Source organism: Lissotriton vulgaris, chromosome 8 (genome assembly GCF_964263255.1).
Source record: "Lissotriton vulgaris chromosome 8, aLisVul1.2, whole genome shotgun sequence".
Classification (NCBI taxonomy): Eukaryota; Metazoa; Chordata; class Amphibia; order Caudata; family Salamandridae; genus Lissotriton; species Lissotriton vulgaris.
Window position 1 is genome coordinate 815762199 of NC_141696.1, and position 20235 is coordinate 815782433.

The 20235-nt window shown below is 44.5% G+C and overlaps 1 protein-coding gene across 2 annotated transcripts in view; it reads left to right on the forward strand.

The window, feature by feature from the left end:
- Positions 1-20235, forward strand: part of ADPRHL1 (ADP-ribosylhydrolase like 1) — a 555702-nt gene that overhangs the window by 276029 nt on the left and 259438 nt on the right. For both annotated transcript variants that reach the window (XM_086934704.1, XM_086934705.1), the window contains exon 6: positions 9866-9998. In XM_086934704.1, the coding sequence (XP_086790830.1) occupies positions 9866-9998 (133 nt within the window). The remainder of the gene's footprint in view (positions 1-9865; positions 9999-20235) is intronic.

Here is a 20235-nt window from a genome sequence, read left to right on the forward strand (position 1 = left end):
CTCAAAAAAAGGCAGACCTTGATTTTCATAGCAACAACATGGTGTCCATCAGGGGCCAACTGAAAATCTAACAGGATCAAAACCATGAGTGCAGTGAGCACTGTTCACTTAGAACTAACCGTTCTGTAATGTCTTTTACACAGTTTGCTTATATTAAATCCCAAAACAATAAATCTAATCAAAAACAGAACCATTATGTTGTGTCGTGTACCAATTCTTATTCACCAACAAATTGTATGAAACACATCATTCGGTGTGCTGTACTTGGTGATTAACAGCAAAATAACATGCACATTACAATGGTGGTTTGCAATCCAAACCAAAATATGATTTACAATCCAAATCAAAATATAAATGAGAAATTGCAGACTTTAACAATAACAGTTTTTATCATGACATTAAAATGAAGCCCATGCATTTCGGGACTCTACGGTCCCTTCCTCAGGGGCATGTCTGAAAACAAACAAATGTCAAATTACACAAACGTATATAATTTTACATAAAGAGAATTGTATAACCCAACAAATGATAGATGCGCACTAATGTTTGTATGAGATACAAAGTAAGCCCAAAATAAAAATGAAACAATGTCTAGAAAAACCAAACCATAGGCAGAATATAGAAGTGAAAAAAAGGACTGAAATCTAAACAACCGACGTAATCAATGTGAAAACTCAAATTAAAGAGCAATTTTGTTTAAAAAAATAAACACTAAATACAGGAGTGCTCTTCTTTCCTTTACTTTCTTTACGTCCCTCAAGGGCCAATCATCTCTCCTCTCCCATTAAACATCTACCTAAAACCCTTACCCAATTGATTGGATCATTCTACCTTACATGTTATAAATATGCAGATGATTTCCAAATCATGCTAAAAATGGATGCCTCACAAAACCTCAACAAATGAAGACTTGGCGATCGGCTCTGTGGCTTAGATGCATGGGCGGTTACCAAGTACCTGAGGCGCAACACCACTAAAACGGAGATCATGACCTGTGGCCAATGGCACAAGCAGCAGTATATGTTTGTGTTGCCTAAGAAACATAATGCTGTGCCTACTACTTCAAGAGTGATTTACAAAAAGGGGGTGGTGATGAACAGAGTGTCTGAGTTAAACAGACCACTCTTACCCAGTCCAAAGATCAGGGCTTGATCCATCACCGTTATTTATCTCACTGCCCCATCCCAGCTCAGAACCTGGCTATATGCAAATCAGTCTGTCCCTGGCCCAGTGCATCATGGGAACAGGGCAGACTAAACTACCAAGCCAATTCTTCACCAGAAAGGAGACAAGCTACCGGGGACCGGTTTCTGGCATTTCAGCCTTCTTCGGCCCGGCTTGCTTGAATCCTGATGGAGCAGTGAGAAAGGGACTCATGTCTGAGTATACCCTGCCACACCTATAGTGGCCAAAAACGATTTACAAAAAGGGGGTGGTGATGAACAGAGTGTCTGAGTTAAACAGACCACTCTTACCCAGTCCAAAGATCAGGGCTTGATCCATCACCGTTATTTATCTCACTGCCCCATCCCAGCTCAGAACCTGGCTATATGCAAATCAGTCTGTCCCTGGCCCAGTGCATCATGGGAACAGGGCAGACTAAACTACCAAGCCAATTCTTCACCAAAAAGGAGACAAGCTACCGGGGACCGGTTTCTGGTATTCTCAGATGTGAGACCCTTGCTCATTGCACCATCAGGATTCAAGCAAACCGGGCCGAAGACGGCTGTAATGCCAGAAACCGGTCCCCGGGAGCTTGTTTCCTTCCCAGTGTAAGAATTGGCTTTTGTAGTTTGGTTTGCCCTGTTCCCATCATGCACTGGGACAGGAACAGACTAATTTGCATACAGCCAGGTTCTGAAACTGGGATGGTGCAGTGAGCTAAAAAACGGTGTTGGATCTAGCCCTGATCTCTTGACTGGGTGAGAGCTTTCTGCTTAATTCAGAGACTCTGTCCCTCACCACCCCTTGTTGTAAATAATTTTGTCCACCCTAAGCGTGGAAGGGTATTCTCAGATGTGAGACCCTTGCTCATTGCACCATCAGGATTCAAGCAAACCGGGCCGAAGACGGCTGTAATGCCAGAAACCGGTCCCCGGGAGCTTGTTTCCTTCCCAGTGTAAGAATTGGCTTTTGTAGTTTGGTTTGCCCTGTTCCCATCATGCACTGGGACAGGAACAGACTAATTTGCATACAGCCAGGTTCTGAAACTGGGATGGTGCAGTGAGCTAAAAAACGGTGTTGGATCTAGCCCTGATCTCTTGACTGGGTGAGAGCTTTCTGCTTAATTCAGAGACTCTGTCCCTCACCACCCCTTGTTGTAAATAATTTTGTCCACCCTAAGCGTGGAAGGGTATTCTCAGATGTGAGACCCTTGCTCATTGCACCATCAGGATTCAAGCAAACCGGGCCGAAGACGGCTGTAATGCCAGAAACCGGTCCCCGGGAGCTTGTTTCCTTCCCAGTGTAAGAATTGGCTTTTGTAGTTTGGTTTGCCCTGTTCCCATCATGCACTGGGACAGGAACAGACTAATTTGCATACAGCCAGGTTCTGAAACTGGGATGGTGCAGTGAGCTAAAAAACGGTGTTGGATCTAGCCCTGATCTCTTGACTGGGTGAGAGCTTTCTGCTTAATTCAGAGACTCTGTCCCTCACCACCCCTTGTTGTAAATACTACTTCAAGAGTAGCATGGACCCAGAGCTATCCGTGACCACATGCTAATAAAGTCACAGGAAGCGCTTTCTGCACAATGAAAACACTGCACCATATCTTCGACTTACCTTGGATGCCAAAAAATCTATAATCAATCCTCACTTTCATGATCTCCAAGCTCAACTGTGCCAATAACCTGTATGGTGATGTCAACTGCTTCATCGTGCGCATGACTAACATTTATAGCGCCTTGCATCTACGACTGAGCTTCCTAAGGGAAAGGAACCCATTCATTAAATGTCATTCCAACAAAATAGGACAGTTCACTAAAGACCGGCAGCACAGAGGTTCATACCCCCTCGCAACAGGAAATGCATTGGAGGCTTTGCTTTCTGTGGGTTCTACTTAATTTCCTCATGGCCTACTCACAGTGTCAGACACTGTGTATGACGCAACTCTGCACCAATGGTGGTGATCCCTTACATGGCTCTGCTCCCAAAGTGATAGGCCAATTTAGTCAGGAAGCATCAAGTGCTTTGCACCAGAGAGCGCAGAAGGAAGGAGTGAGACATGCTGATGGCTATGGCTTAACTAGGGCTTTGGACCTTATATTTTCGGAGGACAACGCTGGCTGTACTCTATTCCATATTAACAGATTGATGGAGGGCTTTATCCCTTGTGGAGTAAAGGCCTCCATCTTTGAAAGTTTTGCCAGGTAGGTGGAGATCTTGTGCCTTCAGCAGAGCTCCCGCCACCATTGTGGCTCTGCTGAAAGTAGTGATTTACTGCTGTTTGGGCGCCATGTTCAAAGCGGTACAAAAGATGGCTGGAATGCCAGAAACCGGTCCTAGGAAGCTTGTTTCCCGTCCATGGCTTGGCAGTTCGGGCTGACTATTCCCATGAGGCACAGGGTCAGACTGATTTGCATATGGCCATGTCTGAACTGGGGTGGCAGAGTGGGCTGAAGAATGGTGATGGATGAAACCCAGATCAGTTGACTGGGTGTGAGTGTTTGATTGGTTCAGATACTCCGTCCATCACCACCCCCTTTTGTACCGCTATGTTCAAAGCAACAGCACAGCAAAACATTTTGTTGTTCAAAAACAAACTACCTGTCAAGGACTGGATGCAGGGAAGACCTCTTTTGTTTCCTTTCTGATTACCCAAAGAAAGATCAACTCTCTCCAGTAGCCACATGGTTATCCATTACCACTGACTCTGGTGACTTAGTGGACTAATGTGTCCACTGTGGGGGGCTGTGTTTGACCTCCTGGTCACAGGTTCAGATCCTGGCAGATCCATCCAGCCTTTCATCCTTCTGAGGTTGATAAAACAAGTACCATTGAGATGGGTAACAATATTAACGTCTGTTTTTCAGTGCTAAGATACTCTTGGGTGAACGTGCGCTTTACAAATGCACGTTATGTTATCTTGCACTTAACATTCATGTGAAAGACATAACAGATCTCCTTAGTAGGGGCAGCTTTGGGAGGAAAAAGGCACAAAGCGTTCAAAAAAAGCTGCTTTCTTCAAAGGCGGTCTAGAGCTCTCAATATTTCACTATAACCATTACGTTAAACTTACAACCTCTAAGCTGATGAGCTGTCCTTGCTGGAGCTGTGGTGTAGCCGTAGCCTACCAGGACCCAGACTGTTTGTCTGGTTCTAGATTCAAAAGTACCTAATATAGAACTGTCTCACATGCAAATAATGTTGTTTTATTCAACAGTTTTGCATCGCATTCTCAGATTCCATGCTTTCTCCAAAATTGTCTTCCATATTCCTATAACGCGATATGCACACTGACTTTGATTTTCGCCTTTCCTTTTTCATTTTGAATGACTTTCCCTTTTCTTTCCACCCTCTCCATGCCTCCTTTGTTTGAGCACAACCTATTTTAAATTGCATGCATGCTTTTCTTAATTTGCTTGTATGTATTTTAGCAAATTACCCACACTGCTTTTCAAAGATCACAAACGCTTCTTCTTAGAAATTCTTACCACTGCGACCTAATATCCTGTAGCTCATATTAATCCCAGAGACCATCTGCAGGAACACACATTACCTCCCAACCCCCAAAGAACGATGGGGCATATTATCAAGAAACAGCCTTAAAATTATCGCCGCTTTAGCAGCAGGAAACTGCCACTAAAGCGGCGATAATGGGCTTGATAATATGCCCTTGTGAATTCCCATAGAAGCCCAGGTTCTGGTGTTAACCTGGGCTTCTATTGGAATTCTCAAGGGCATATTACCAAGCCCATTATCGCCGCTTCAGCGGCAGTTTCCTGCCGCTAAAGCGGCGATAATGTTAACGCCGTTCTTGATAATATGCCCTGATCACATCTAACTCCTATTAATTTAATTTAATTGACTTAAAGGAAACTGGAGTAAGTACATGGAATGGTTTCAGTGAGATCACAAGACTTATCTGAATAACCAACAATAACTAATCACCACTGGAGTAACTGCTAACCTTGGGTTCTGGAGCAGAGTGCAGCCTGGTGTAAAGCACTTCAACGCCTCATCTGGGAAAATAGGCACTATATAAATGCAATACAATGCAATACAACAGAATAAAAGTACATTAATATTACTGTGCTGTCTAAGCAATTAGGAGGCAACTGTTGAAATGTGATTTTTCATGATTGAATAACCAAAACCTTTGTGAGATTTGGTTTGGGCAAAGTAATAGGTGACAAGAGATATTTTAGTTCTAATTGAAAGCTGGAGTGGCAAGAAAAAGGAGTTCTACTTCAGCTCAATGCATGTAATCCAGCACATATTATTGTATGACGGAATACTGCACACAGAAATATTGTGCAGTATAAATATTGTGTCATAAATATTGTTTGCATACATATTGTCCCAGTGGGTGTCAATTTTCTGTTAATAACTCCAGTGGAATTATATTTTGCAAATGATGTTTAGAACACAATATTTACGTCAAACTATACTCTGACAATGATGTTGTGGTATCAAACAGCACTTATGATTATCAGAGGTAGAACACAAGTAATTTTTTGATTTTTTTTACCTTCATCTTAAGGCCATGAGAAATACAAGACCAGTCCACTCGTTACACCAAATTATATTATTGTCTTTTCCCAATTAATATTTAATTCCACAGACAATCCCTAGAATTCTAGATTGGTAACTTAATAACAGGGGATGTTTTTCACCAAGGGTTTTGACTGACCTGACATAGCTAAAAGAGGAAAAAACCTCAGTTGTCCATACTCAGAACACCCTGGTGAAAAACACCCCCTTTAATCACAGTTTGTTTTTTTCACATAGCTTTTTATAGCTCAAACTTGACCCGAATCCATCAGAGGGATTTACATAGCACCAGTTGCATTACATGAGGACACATTCATTTTTGTTATGCACAAGGAGATTAATAGCCTGATTCATGAAGCTAAATAGCGCTCGCAAAGGGCCAGATTCTGAGAATCTGGCCCTTTGCGAGTGTGATTTTTGCATTTGGGATTCATCATCCCAAATGCAAAAATCGCTATTTGCGGTATCTCATATTTGCGAGGAATTGGATTTAAGGAATCTCTATTAGAGATTCCTTAAATGCAATTCATGAACCAATTTTAAATTGCGAATTCGCAAGTCTGACTTCGTGGTAAATGGTGAAAATGTAGAAAAAAGCACTTTAGTCCATTTTTCTCTGTTGCATGTTACACACACACATGTCCTTTGGACATGTGTGTGCGCAACACCTGTGTAAAATTGCATTTCAGGGGTGCTACAGGGTGTCCTTTGGACACCCCTGGCACCCTTGAAATCGCTATCTTATTTGCGATTAGCTAATTGCTAATCGCAAATAAGGAATACTCCCCATTCATTCCTATGGGCCTTTATGCCCATAGGAATGAATGGGGAGTTATTCCTTATTTGCGGTTAGCAATTTGCTAATCGCAAATAAGGAATGTGTAGGAATCGCAATTTATTTTGCGATTCCTACATGAATCCCGTTTTGCGAGTCTGTAATAGCGATTCCTTATGAATCGCTATTAAAGACTCGCAAAACGGGTCTTTGATGAATCTACCTGTAAGTGATTTGCCCAGAATTTCAGGATGTTAAGCTTCATTGTCGAGACGCGAACCCGGTTCCTGGGATTTGAGGTCGACAGCCCTAGCCGTTAGGCCAACTCCTCTGTACATGAGTTTGAAGCCTGTTTACTATTGTGAATAGACCTTTTAACCTAAGTTGTTTTAAACAGAAAAACAAGGTCTGAATGAGGTATGCGCCAGGATCGAGAAGTAAACTCACAGTAGTACAAAGTAAGCTTTAATTCTCACCTCTGTGACATAACTGGAGCACATACCAGCAATTTGAAAAGCCTGCATCAGATAGTGGATGGTATAGCACTCATATTTATAACATAGAATTATAAATAAGAATAACACTGATGTGAAAACATTTCCTTTATTCACTGTTACCCATTGTAATTTCATGTTATGCAGTGCAACCCCATTTCATCTCTCACTGGTGGCATTGGCTGTGTGAACCTCTACCTGCACTGGTAATCACACATTAATGAAAGGCAGACCAGCTGTTACGAGCTACAGGTCTTCCTTTTACTGATGGCGATGACACCAATTATTTATATATATTAATGTGATTTGTAATTATAAGTCATAAAATGTAGTCAAGGTGCCACAGAATTAATATGTATTTCCTGCATTTTACATCATTCATCACAAGGTCTGCCTTTTCAAAACAATCATCCTGATGTAGACACGTATTTGGCAGAGAAGAATCATCCACTTCCTGGGAAATTGGTTGGTGTGAACTGAGCTGCAAACTTCCTTAGTGAAGGACACCAGCCCCTCTATACCAGGAAGTCCTTATCAGCTTGTGAACACCATAACTGAAGGAGAAAGTGATCTTCTTCCAAGTACAGAAGCTAGCTAAACAACAGTCCATTTCAGCTGAAGAATGCAGGCTAGAGGCCACCTGAACAAACTCAGACCTTTGGCAGTAAGATGGGTTAGCTAGGGGTAGATTGGATACCTAAGACTGGTTTCATCATTAAAAGCAATGAATTACTGACACACCATTACCATTTTGCAATTATTTTAAATATTTTGCTTATTTATTGGTTTCATTGCCACTATTACACAATCGTGGCAATGATTAGATATTATAAATAGATAGATAGACAGATAGATAGATAGATAGATAGATAGATAGATAGATAGATAGATAGATAGATAGATTATTGAGTGCGTCCATCCATGTTGAAAGATATTGTGTAACTCACTAACAGAACAAATGATCCTGTAGTCCCATAGGATTGATTGTTGCCCAGAACACATCATCCTTACGTAACGCATTGAGGGTCCATGGATTAAAGTCCACCAGATTCCCTGTCTCAAGTTGGTAAATTGGCTTAATGCTTTAGGTAGAGGGTATAGGGTCGTATTTTGCATAGGTGCAAAAGAAAATGTCTTAGGTGTGCAAAAAGTAGAAGCGGGTGCCCGTAGCACCCTTTAAGCACTATGTATAATACTGTCCCTGGTATCCTGTCACCAACCAGACTACTACTACATTATCCTACCCTCCCAGACTCCAAATGAGGAACGTGTACTGCTGCCACCCACACCCGCCACCCTCTGCGTTTGCCCTTCCAGCTCTGCCTAAATTGAAAAACCCTGGTCTCAAGGCATTCCATTCACACTACCCTCTCTTTATCCATCATCTCCTACCAAATAACGAAGAACAATGCTGGCCTCCTGCCACTCACCGCCACCACTCTCTGTGCATTCCTGCCCTCTCCCAACACAAAACTGTGCTCTATGCTCTCCATCAGAACCAAGTGTCAGTGCTGCATGACAGGCTTTTTGAGAGCTCTGTTGACATGACCTGACATCCCTTGATGATGTTGGGAAACAACTTTTGATTCCCAATGTTTTTACATCATGGCAGTGAATAACCAAATTTAGAATTCAGTATTAACTGTAATCATATATAACAGTTATACAGTGTATAGATAGATTGCCTGTGGATTAGTCAGGGGTGATCCAGTAACAAGAGTCACCCATATCGATCAATGTAGGGATGTCCTCTCACCTTGAGTGGAAAACTCCCCACTGTCCATACAAGTGGAAAATCTGCTACTCGTGGAATATAAAGAAGGGTGGGACAATATCCCTATTTTACTCCATGTAATGTACGTTATGTTTCAGTCAACAAATCAAGAACTTTATTTATCTATTTATTCTGGGGTTTTGTAAAGCTCTACACAGAGCCTGATGATGGAAAACCAAGAAGTCCATCCAAAAGGGTGGCATTCACCAAGGACACCTCCCCTCAGATTTATCCTAAAAGATGACAAAGAATCAAAGAATAGAGACATCGAGGAAACAATGAAGAAATGTTTGCTAGGCTTATGCATTTATCAACCATGGCTCCATGATGTCAACACGTATGTTGACCGGGTTGCTACTACAGTTAGACTGATTTCTTCTTGACGAGCACTTCAGGGGAAGCAGCACTTATCTTTATGAGGCCTCTGCAAGCTGTTGGACAGAGATAACAAAGGATCTACTTCCTCCTTATTTAGAGTGGAAGGTAATTCGGGGTAAGACCAGAGACACAATGAACGAAAGTGGAGGTGGAAATTTCTAACAGACAAAACCCTACCAGTGGCAGATATTTTCAAGGTAAAATGTCTGAGCACTACTAATGACGGCATTGCCTTCAAATCTCTACGACTGCCCAGGTCATGGGAATCCAAATAATTTCTCATTTATTTTGGAATGTCTTATTTTTCTCACTATAGGCATTTGAAGGATGTTGGTAGGTTGTTTTATCAGTTTATGTAACAGGATCACAGGAATTGACCTGACCACTGCACCCAACTTTGCAGTGGCAGAGGTCTGAACAACTGTTGGTATTTATACAAAACCGACATGTTTCACACTCATTGTTAGCATTGGGAGAAGGTTATAAAATAGCTTACCTGGTTGAGCAGTCCCTACGAAGATTTGTGTTCATCCGTTAGGCCTGAGGTTAGAACCCCAATGGAGGCAGATAATTCTTTCCTCTTCCTTAGACCAATACAATGAGTATCAAGCAGAATAATAATGCCTATTGTTTAAGAGAGAATTATGCATGTGATAAAGCACTGTGTGAATTGTAAATATAATAACTATGGGATTTAAGACAAAGGTTTCAGCTTGCTTTATCCTCTTTAGAGTTACAGAAAATGGAGCTCGGAAGGCCGCGGTGGCAGAAGAGGCCATGATGCCCCGATGATTGCATATGATGCCCTGCTAGGAGCAGGCGCTGACTTCAAGGAGCTCTGCTACCGAGCAATGCTGCATGGAGGTGGGTTAGCAGTGTTTCTTTTCTTATAAATCCACAACCACCCCTTTAGCCATACAAATATGTAACATTACTACCACATTAATCAGATCTCACTTGCCACTGTACTACCAAAGCAGTAGCTAGCGTGACAGCAACATGGGTGATTGGGAGTCTTCAACTTCCCTTACACCTCTTTGTGTGATTGTAACTGTTTTCTTTCTAAGAACCATTCTGATTTTTCACATGCTCTATATATAACACATCACTCACTTTCTATTGCCTGGTGGACTACATCTGGATAAAACAAGCTGCAAAACTGACTAAGTAGGGGCGCAATGAAACAAAAGGTTTGAAATGCATATGCACGAGACCTGCAACTTTACAGGGCCTCCTTCAGAAGTATGCTAGAGGAGGAGTTTGTGCTTTATTCAGAGATCATTGATGCTGCAGCTGGAGCACTGGTTTTTGATTCGCTCCCAGCGCCGTTTATTCATTTATTCTGGCCTGCTTTTCAGTCGCTTTGTCCAATATCGGCTGCTCATGGGGAAGGGCGGGCAAGTGTTCATGGCAGTGGCGTGGTTTCGCTGTGGGAGTGTGCCACACAGCGCAGTGGCAACGGATCTGGGCATGTATCAGCTGAGGCATTTCTCTATCTCTTTCTAGTACACGCTGTTAGGCACCGATAGCGCCTCCATGAGCCTAGATAGCAGGTATTTGGGCACCGCGTTGGGGGTTGTTGATATGGTAACTTTGTGATTGAGTGATGCAATGCTGCATTTTCTCTGGGGCTTATTTATCAGGCCTGAGTCACTTTTGCGCCGTGGGGTAAAAAATGCGCCATGTTGCATCATATTTACAAAGTGACGCATCTAGGTTTGTTAACCCCTGCACTACATTATACCTGCGCCAGGTATAATGAATGTAGGGTGGGCATTTTGACGCAAGCAAGCCTCGTAGAAGTGACGCAGTGAAATCTATCAGATTTCACTGCTCCACTTCTAGGACGCAAATGCGTCAATATCTTACTCCTGCCTCATGAAAGGCGTAAAACTGACTCAGGCATATTTAACACGGGACGTGCCCATGTGAAATGACCCATTGCTGGAGTTGCATCACTTTTGTGACACACTCCAGCAATGCGTCATTTTTGCACCTACAGATACGTCAGAAATACTGACGAATCTGTAATTCCTTGCGACACGATGCGTCATACTTTAAATATGACGCATCATTGGTGTCGCAAGGAGGGCGCAATGAAAAGTGACGCATCGCTGTTTTCACAGTTATGCGTCATTTTTCATAAATGAGGCTCCTTGTTTTTAGAGTGTATGTGGGAGTTGGTGCGAAGTCAACCTCGCATGCATTGCTCTGGTACACTGGGGTTCGCCAGAATTGCCTGTGCACTGGAGCATTAATCGTTCTTGTCACGCGATATCATCCATTGGTGCTAAAGTACAGTGGAAGGCATGCTTCCTCTTCCTTCTTCTGTGCCAAGTTTCGGTTCCCTCTGGCAACACTTTACGTAATCGTTGGGAGGACTTCCCAGGAGTAGTGGGCTGGGCTATGGATGGCTGCCACACAGGATACGAACAACGCAAGCAGCAACACCACCATGCATGGGAAGAGAACTAGCAAGGTTGTAATCATTTGGGTGCCCCCTGAGTTTAGAGGTTTCAAAGTGCGCATGTCTGGCTGGCTGTCACAAGACGTTCGGCCAAAGGAACATGCATACTTTGAACTGCCAAGGCAGCCACCCTACTTCCTGCTGCTGACATGTAGCAGGCCCGCCTTGTCGTGGCACTCAGTTCAGGACCAGTGGATGGAAAATAAAATGGTAATAAATTAGGCTTATTGTCATTTATTTTTCATCTATGGGGCTTTTCTGGGCATTTTAGTTAGTCGGGTGCCGCTCCTCCGCTTAAACGGAGGAGCCGCCCCTGCCATTACCTTCAAATATATACCTCTTAGAATCACTACTCCTTCTCTGACAGCACATCAGGACCCCCTCCCAATTCTTAGGGCATCAACCTACTTTCTTTTATGTACTTTTAAAACCTATGTTAGGGCCTGATTATGACAGGCTGTCGGTAGCGGGTTCACCGCCATCGTGCAGCCATTTTCCGCCTGCCAGATTGTGATGGCGGGCAGTGGGCTGGTGGGCGGAAAGCCCGACTGCCACGGTCCTGACAGACGCAATCATTGATTCCCTGTCCGACCGTCCGCATCCCCAGAATGGGGGAGGTGTCTAGCAGGCACCGCCCACCTGATTGGGATGCAGAATCGCCGCCAGCCTTTCCATGGTGGTTCAACCGCCATGGAAAGGCTGGCGGGGATGTACTTTGAGGGCCCATTGTGGGCCCCTTCGACCAGGGGCAGTTCATGTATGCACCATAGGTGCTCCCCTACATTTCCCTGCACCATGTGGCAGGCACCACATGGTGCCTGCCACGTAGTGCAGTGAAATGTTCAAGGTGCATTTTTAACATTGCAGCGGGTGCTGCAGCTAGCAGCACTCGCCACAATGTTAAATATTGCAGATGTGACCGCCGTGGTGGTGGTCGCATCTTAATTCCATGTGTGGGACCGCGCCTTTTAGGCAGACGGTCCCCATCCCCGGGACGATGGCAGATGGACTGAGAACCGTTGTCGATCGTAATGACCCCCTTAGTGTTCTGAACTAACCTAAAATGTACATGCAATGCTTTACAAAGCTCCAAACTAAATATATGCAATTTTTAGCTTTCACTTTTATTTGCCGGCAGAGATTTTAGGGTTCTCTCCTTCCTTAGACTTAATAAGTGGGTTCCGTCTCTCGCTAGCTCCTTTTCAGAGATGGCCCAGTTTGAGGCACCTTTACCGCTGCGCAGAATGGTCGCAAACAGAGGCTTCTTCCCCTTCTACCCTTCCTTGTGTATATCTACCTTTCCAGATTATAAACGGAGAGAAGTCTGGACAACCATTGGTGAAATGTAGGGGGCATTGGATCCAGCCATGCTAATGCCACACAAAGGCATAACACTGCCATTGCAACAAATATAAAGTAGTTAGCAGTACCTTCCCCGTCTACTCCTAAGATAACCCTTGATGGTGTAAGCGCAGTGTTCATTCCCAGGGATTTGTCCAAGAAAATTTCTATTGCCTTCTTCAGTGGCTGTAGGCTTGGACAGGTAGCAAAGATGTAAACTGCCCCAGCATCTGTACTACTGCAGCGAGGGCAAGTAGTCCAGATGTGCCCCCCCCCATTGTGCAATCCTGGCGGGCGTGTAATATAATGAAAACATTGTTTTGTAGTGTTGTGCCTGTAGTGCAGCGGAACAAAGAATGTTCCTTCCTAATTCTAATGAGAGATTAAAGCTTTCCTGCCCAACACCCAATCTCTCAGCCCACTTGTTTTCATGTTTTCCTAGATCGTCCTCTCTGCTTGCTGTTAGTTCAGAATAAATTTGTTTGATCGTGCAACTCCCTCTGCCTGCAATGCATTCCATGACTGGATTTTTCCCAAACCCAGCAGGGCCCCCCTTTTTAGACCCCAAAAAGCTCCTGACTTGCAAATATTTATAAAAACTCTTTGTCTCAACCCCATACAACTGCTGGACGTCGGAGAACTGGCAGTGTCCATGTAGTCCCATGAGGTCCCCGATTTTCACAATTCCGCGCCGCCCCCAATCTGAGAAGACAGAGTCTGCAAAAATTGCTGTAGGAAGTGACTTATTCCCATACAGTTGTGTATATGCATTGTATCTCCCAAGTCCACATTTTTCCTAAATGCTTCCCATATTTTATATGCAGCCATCAGGGTCTTAAATTTAGTTCTCTTGAAATAACTAGCGGCCACATGCATCATCCCGGCCGTTTGCGAATTCCAAATTGCGAAAAATAGGGAATCGCAATTTGGAATTCGCAAAATGGGATGCATGTATATTTTCGCATAATATTTGCGATTCGGTAAAAATCGCAATTTTTACTGAATCGCAAATATTATGCGAATTCTAATTTGCGATTGCCAAAAAGGCCCATAGGAATCAATGGGAATTGCGAATTCGCAAATTACAATTCGCAAAATGTTAATGCATTCCATGGGTGCAGGGGGGGTCCAAAGGACTCCCCCTGCACCCCTGAAATGCATTTTAAAGTGGATGTTTCACACACACATGTCCTAAGGACATGTGTGTCTGTAACATGATAGTGTTCAAAATGCTAATTTGAGCATTTAAATTCTTTTTCGCAAATTACCACAAGGTTCACCCTCGTGGTAATTTGCATCCCCTAATTGCGAATTCGCAATTTTAAAAGCAATCATGCATTGCTTTTAAGGAATCACAAATTTGCGATTCCTTAGAAGCAATCGCATTTTTGGAAATCGCTAAAAATAGCGATTTCGCCAAAAATGATTGATGCATACTAAAAAGATATTTAGGAATCACAAACAGCCGATTTTACCGAATCGCACCATTTGCGACTCCTAAATACCTTGATGCATGTGGCCGTAGGGTCTGTATACATCAAAAAAACATTAAGTGCCTCTCCTCCTAGCAATCCATACTAATATAATAAAGAGAGAGCCCAAACCTTTGAGGCGGGTAATCTCAGGAACCACAGCACCAATCACAACACCCAATACCGCGTTGGAAAGGGCAGTTGCAGAAGAAGGACATAGGCTATGAAGACGCCCACCATATACATTTAAAAGGTAAAGAACCGTGCCAGCAAAGTAGTCCCTTGTGGGCGTGTCTGTGTTGTGCTGTGGGCGTGTGCTGGGGGCGTGACAAACGCTGGGGGCGTGTGGTACGTTTCGCCCTTCATGCCATGTCTCATATAGTGCGCTAATCCCACCCTGCTCCCTTTAAATACCCCTGCACCCCATAATCATAACCCACCCGTACTCCGTAAAATACCACAACACCCTGAAACACTAACCCATCTTAACCCTATACATATACCCTGTACCCCAAAACCAAAACCTACCCCTAAACCCTATAAATACCCCTGTACCCCAAAACCCAAACCTACCCCTGAATCCTATAAATATCCCTGTACCCCAAAACCCATACCTATCCCTAAACCCTAAAACTACCCCTGTACCCCATAACCCCAAACTATATCTGAACCCTTAAAATACCCAAACACCCCAAAACATATACCACAGTATCCCAAAACATATACCCCTATACCCATACTTACCTTATCCAAACATTAAAAAAACATGCTTTTACCATTCATGCATTTACAACGAATTTCATTGTAAATGTATGCATGGTAAAAGCATATAAAATGTGATGCCTTGAGTTATAATGGCATTGCGGTGTCATGGTACTTTCGTAATGAAAGTATGCAGAGTGATGGTATGCGGAAAGAAAGTTGCAGAATAATGGGTGTTTACCCTCCCCCGGTAAGTACATTGGTGGCACGGCGGCCCACATCTCCAGCAACATACTCATATTTTTTCACCACCCATTTGAAAAATGCACAGGTCTCTCTCATTGATGGCCAGCACCGACATACACTTTTAGACACACCTCCCGCCACAAGTTCTAGAATTGAGAACTTTAGAGCTGGGGAGCTACGTTCGAATCTCGGCATCAGCTCAACATCCTGTGATTCCCGGCATTCGCTTTGTCTCCCCGTGCCTACCACAAATTAATGTGTTCTTCTGTAATGTAAATTGTGCTCATACCATGTTGTCGAGTTCGCGCTATATAATATTGCAAGGAAAAATAACGTAGGGAAACTCGAGTTCACACACTACTGAACGCGCACTCTTAAGTGTATCAGCAGTGCACTGTGAATCGGAGCGTTTCACAGGCCTGTCAACATCCTGTGATTCCCGGCAATCGCTTTGTCTCCCCGTGCCTACCACAAATTAATGTGTTCTTCTGTAATGTAAATTGTGCTCATGCCATGTTGTCGAGTTCGCGCTATATAATATTGCAAGGAAAAATAACGTAGGGAAACTCGAGTTCACACACTACTGAACGCGCACTCTTAAGTGTATCAGCAGTGCACTGTGAATCGGAGCGTTTCACAGGCCTGTCACAGATAAGAAATGCTATCAAAACGAAATCCCACAAAACAATATACTACTGGCCGGCAGCAATTCATACCCGGACAACGTCGGGACGGGCTGCTAGTACTGACTATATAGTTGTAGAATGAGACGTGTGTTCTGTCTCTGGTGAAGCTCCCCCTATAAGCCCAGACATATACTGGAGGGCCGCTGCTTAATGGTACATTCTAAAATCGGGGACAGCCCAGCCCCTCGATCTCTAGGGAGTGCCATATACCAAAGAGCACGCCTCGTCTTACCGTGTGCCCATAAGAATCTATTTGTCATCTGCTCTAATGCAGTATACCAATTTGCCTCAAATGTTAATGGGATCGCCCTGAATATATATAACAACTTCGGCAGCAAAATCATTTTTATGACGTTAGCCCGTCCCACTATGGAGAGGTGGAGATTGTGTAGTCTATCGAGGTCTTTTTTTGCTTTGTTAATTATCGGCTCGATATTCTTAGCCACTGTGGGCCTTATGTAGGTAAACCATGAATACCGATTCTTTAATACCAAATATTACCGATTCAGTATTAAGGAATCTGAAAATACGATGTATGTAAAAAATCTGTAAAATTTACTGATTCGCTAAAATTCGGTAAAAAATACAGATTCGGAAGGAATCTGTAAAAAAAAAAAACGAAACACCAATACCAAATCAGAATTACCGAATCCATTACTGAATCGGTAAATACCGATTCGGTAATTCAAAAATGTGTTATTTGATGAATCAGCCAATCCTCTGTCATCCAATTACCTCTCAAACAGGAAGTGGCCACACCCAGGCAGCTGCACTGAACCTGGAGCTGACTGTGAGGCAGGCAGGTGGGCTGAGGATCCAGGATCAACAGAGCATCACAGCTACAAACCAAAAATAAAAATACATTGGAAATGGCAAGCCAGGAGAGAGAGAAGGAGGGAACTGAAAGGAAAGGGAAGCTGAAGTTCAGCGAGAAGGAGCTGGAGGTACTAATACAAGATGTGAGCCAGGACCATGACAAGCTTTTTGGAAAGCAGTCCCTCCACGTGCCTGAGTCTCAGAAGAGACAGATTTGGACTGGGATCCAGAGCAAACTTAATGCAATTGGTGTCACCCAGCGTTCCATAGAGGACATCAAGAAGAGGTGGTACGACCTCAGAAAGACGGCAAAGGCAAGGATGGCTGCGGGCAGAGGCAGGCTGGCAAAACTGGCTGAGGGAAGAACACAGCACCTGCACCAACACCAATGGAACTGATGGTAGAGTCCACCCTCCAGCCGGAGAGAGTGAGTGGCGTGGGAGACGCAGACAGCTCTGACAGAGCTGCAAGGAAACAAGGTAATATGCATGCCCAGCATGCTGTGCTACCCCCTCCCCAACCCCAATCCCCATAGTGGCATAGGGGCTCCCACTCCACTCCTTACCTTACTCATTACCTGCTATGCATTGTGGGAGATGTAGTTTCAGGGGACTGATGTATAGGACAGTCAGCCTAGCAAACACAATAGCATGTGAAAGTAATTAGCAAGCTCAGGACAGTCACTGTGATCTGTAGGCAAGATGTTTAATGCAATGCAAATGCAGACAGAAAAGTGAGTATATCTACATTCTGTCATTACAGGCAAGACATCTTGCAGTGCTGCAGAGGGGAGCAGACCAAAGACAGCCAGGCAACACAATGAAGAGAGTTTGCCTGCAGGTCACACAAGCTCCGCACAACCACCACCACCAACTACTCCTTCACAGACATCACCACAGCGCCAGGGAACACCGCCATCTCCTCATAGTCAATCCCCACTGCAACAATCACCACCATCACCACATTCAGGCAGGAGGCATGCTGTGGCCACCCTCCAGCAGATGGATTAGTCGGAGGAGGAGGAGGGCACAGGGGGCCAAGAGTCTCCAGTCCATGAGGAGGGCAACATAGTGAGGGCTGGTACTCCATCTGAGGGCGCCCACACTTCATCAAGACGCCGCAGGACAAGGCCAGCCAGTCCTCAAGGCTCCGAACAGGGCGAAAGTGTATTTGCTAGACTGGAAGGCAACATGCTCAAGGTCCAGCGCCTGCAATGGAGGGAGATGCGATCATTGCACAGAGAAGTGGCCCACATAAACAAACACATGTACAGGATTGAAAAGGGCATTAGTACAATGGGCGACAACATGTCTGAGGGAATGAGGGAAATTGCAACCTCTGTGGACAAACTCTGCAGCCAGTTGGAGCAGGACCGTCTTTGTAGGCGCAGGGAGAGGCAGAGACTACAGGCCTATACCAAGGCAGTGAACCGGTTGGCCACTGCTACCTCCCTAATGTGTTGAAGGTCTAGCGCCATGCAGGAGGAGATGGCGCATTGTAGCAGGGACGTGGCCAGGGGCATGGTCTCAATGACCTCTGCATTGGAACTGATGCAGAATGTGAAGGCGGCCACAATGGAAGGAGGGGACAGTGAGGAGGCTACCAGCCGTGGAAGCATTACGCCCTCTCCCACCGAGGGCAGGAGGCGCAGCGAACGCCACAGCGCTGCCCAGGAAAATTCTGACACTACAGACAGTGTGGCCAGGGAATGTGGACATGCAGCACGTGGGCGCAGGAAATAGGTCCTACTGATATTTGGCAATCATTAGATGGGTGATGTAACCCATGTGTTTATGGACACTGCTTTCAATACTGGTGGTGTGCTGATTAAACACCATTACACAAAAACTGTTACTGTCTCTGTCTCGTTACTCACTCAGAAATAGTTGACCAGTTATCTCTGTCCATCTGTGTCTCCCATCATGTTCTACTGCAACACCAGCTGCACAGGGCTCTGGCTGCAGATTGTCCTTGCCCTCGTCCTCAGAGTCAGTTAGTTCCACTGCTGTTCCTTTTTTTGTGACTAGATTATGTAGCATTGCACATGTTGCAATTATTTTGCAACATTTGATGGGGCTGTACTGACGTGCACCTCCACTTTTGTGAGGCAACGGAATCTGCTTTTAAACAGCTCCACCGCGTTGCGTGTGCTCTTATGTGCCACATTGTATCTCCTCCCCCTTGGGGTGGATGGGTTGCGATATGGTGTGAGTAGGTAAGACCGGAGGGCATATGCACTGTCACCTAAATGCAAAAGAAAGTGCCATTAATTTGTGTTACCAATAGGTTGAGCCAAGGTATACATCAGGGTGCGACACATTGATTTACCTAGTAGGTATCCTTCTCCGAATTCACCAGCAGCCAGCCGTGTATGGACACCACTGTTCCTGAATATGTACGAGTCGTGTGCACTCCCTGGAAATTTGGCCACAATGTCAGTTATGATGAACTTAGCATCACATATCACCTGCACAATTATGGAGTGGGTGGATTTGCGGTTGTGGTAAATGTATTCTGTTGCTGAAGGTGGGCAGATTGGTATGTGGGTCCCATTGACACAGCCAATGACGTGTGAGAACTGCGCCAGTTGGTAGAAATCCAGCTTAGTCTTCTGCAGCTCCGCCTGTGTACTGGGGAAGGTTATGTAATGATGCATTTGGTCCATCATGGCATCCAGGAAGGTGTTGAAAAAACGGGATAGACATCTCTGTGACACACCACCTGCTATGGCTATCACACCCTGGTAACTTCCTGATGCCAGGAGGTGCAGGCAACAGAGCACCTGTACATGGGTGGGTATTGCGTGCACCCTTGGTGTCTGATGCTCAAGATATGGTTTCAGGTTCCGTATGAGGTCAAGGATGGTGTGTGGGTGCAGCCTGTACCTCTCATGGATTTCTGGTTCAGTCAATTGGAACAATGTGATGCGCAGTCTGTACACCCGCTCTTCACGTCTCCAAACTCTCACTCCTGCTGCTCTCAAAAGTAGCCGCCTTGCTATGAGGTAGAGGCCCGCCATTGTGTTCAAACTGTTGCATTTTGGGGCTGTTTTTAAGCACTGCACCTGATTACCACCTGCTCAGGATCAGTGGTAAATACTGAATCGTTAATACCGAATTTGGTCAAATTCGGTATTACCGATTTTTGCTACATCGCATTTTGGGATTTTTACCAATTCGTTATTTACCGATTCGGTATTGTTTGTTTTGGTGTTCACCGATCAGTAAATAAGGAATTGGTAATGAGTTACCGATTCGTTATTACCGATGGCATTCGGTAATACGTACATCCCACAGGGCTAAATACCGGTCGGCAAAGCCAAAATTTACTAAATTTTGGCTTTACCGATCGGTATTTGGCCACCTACAAAT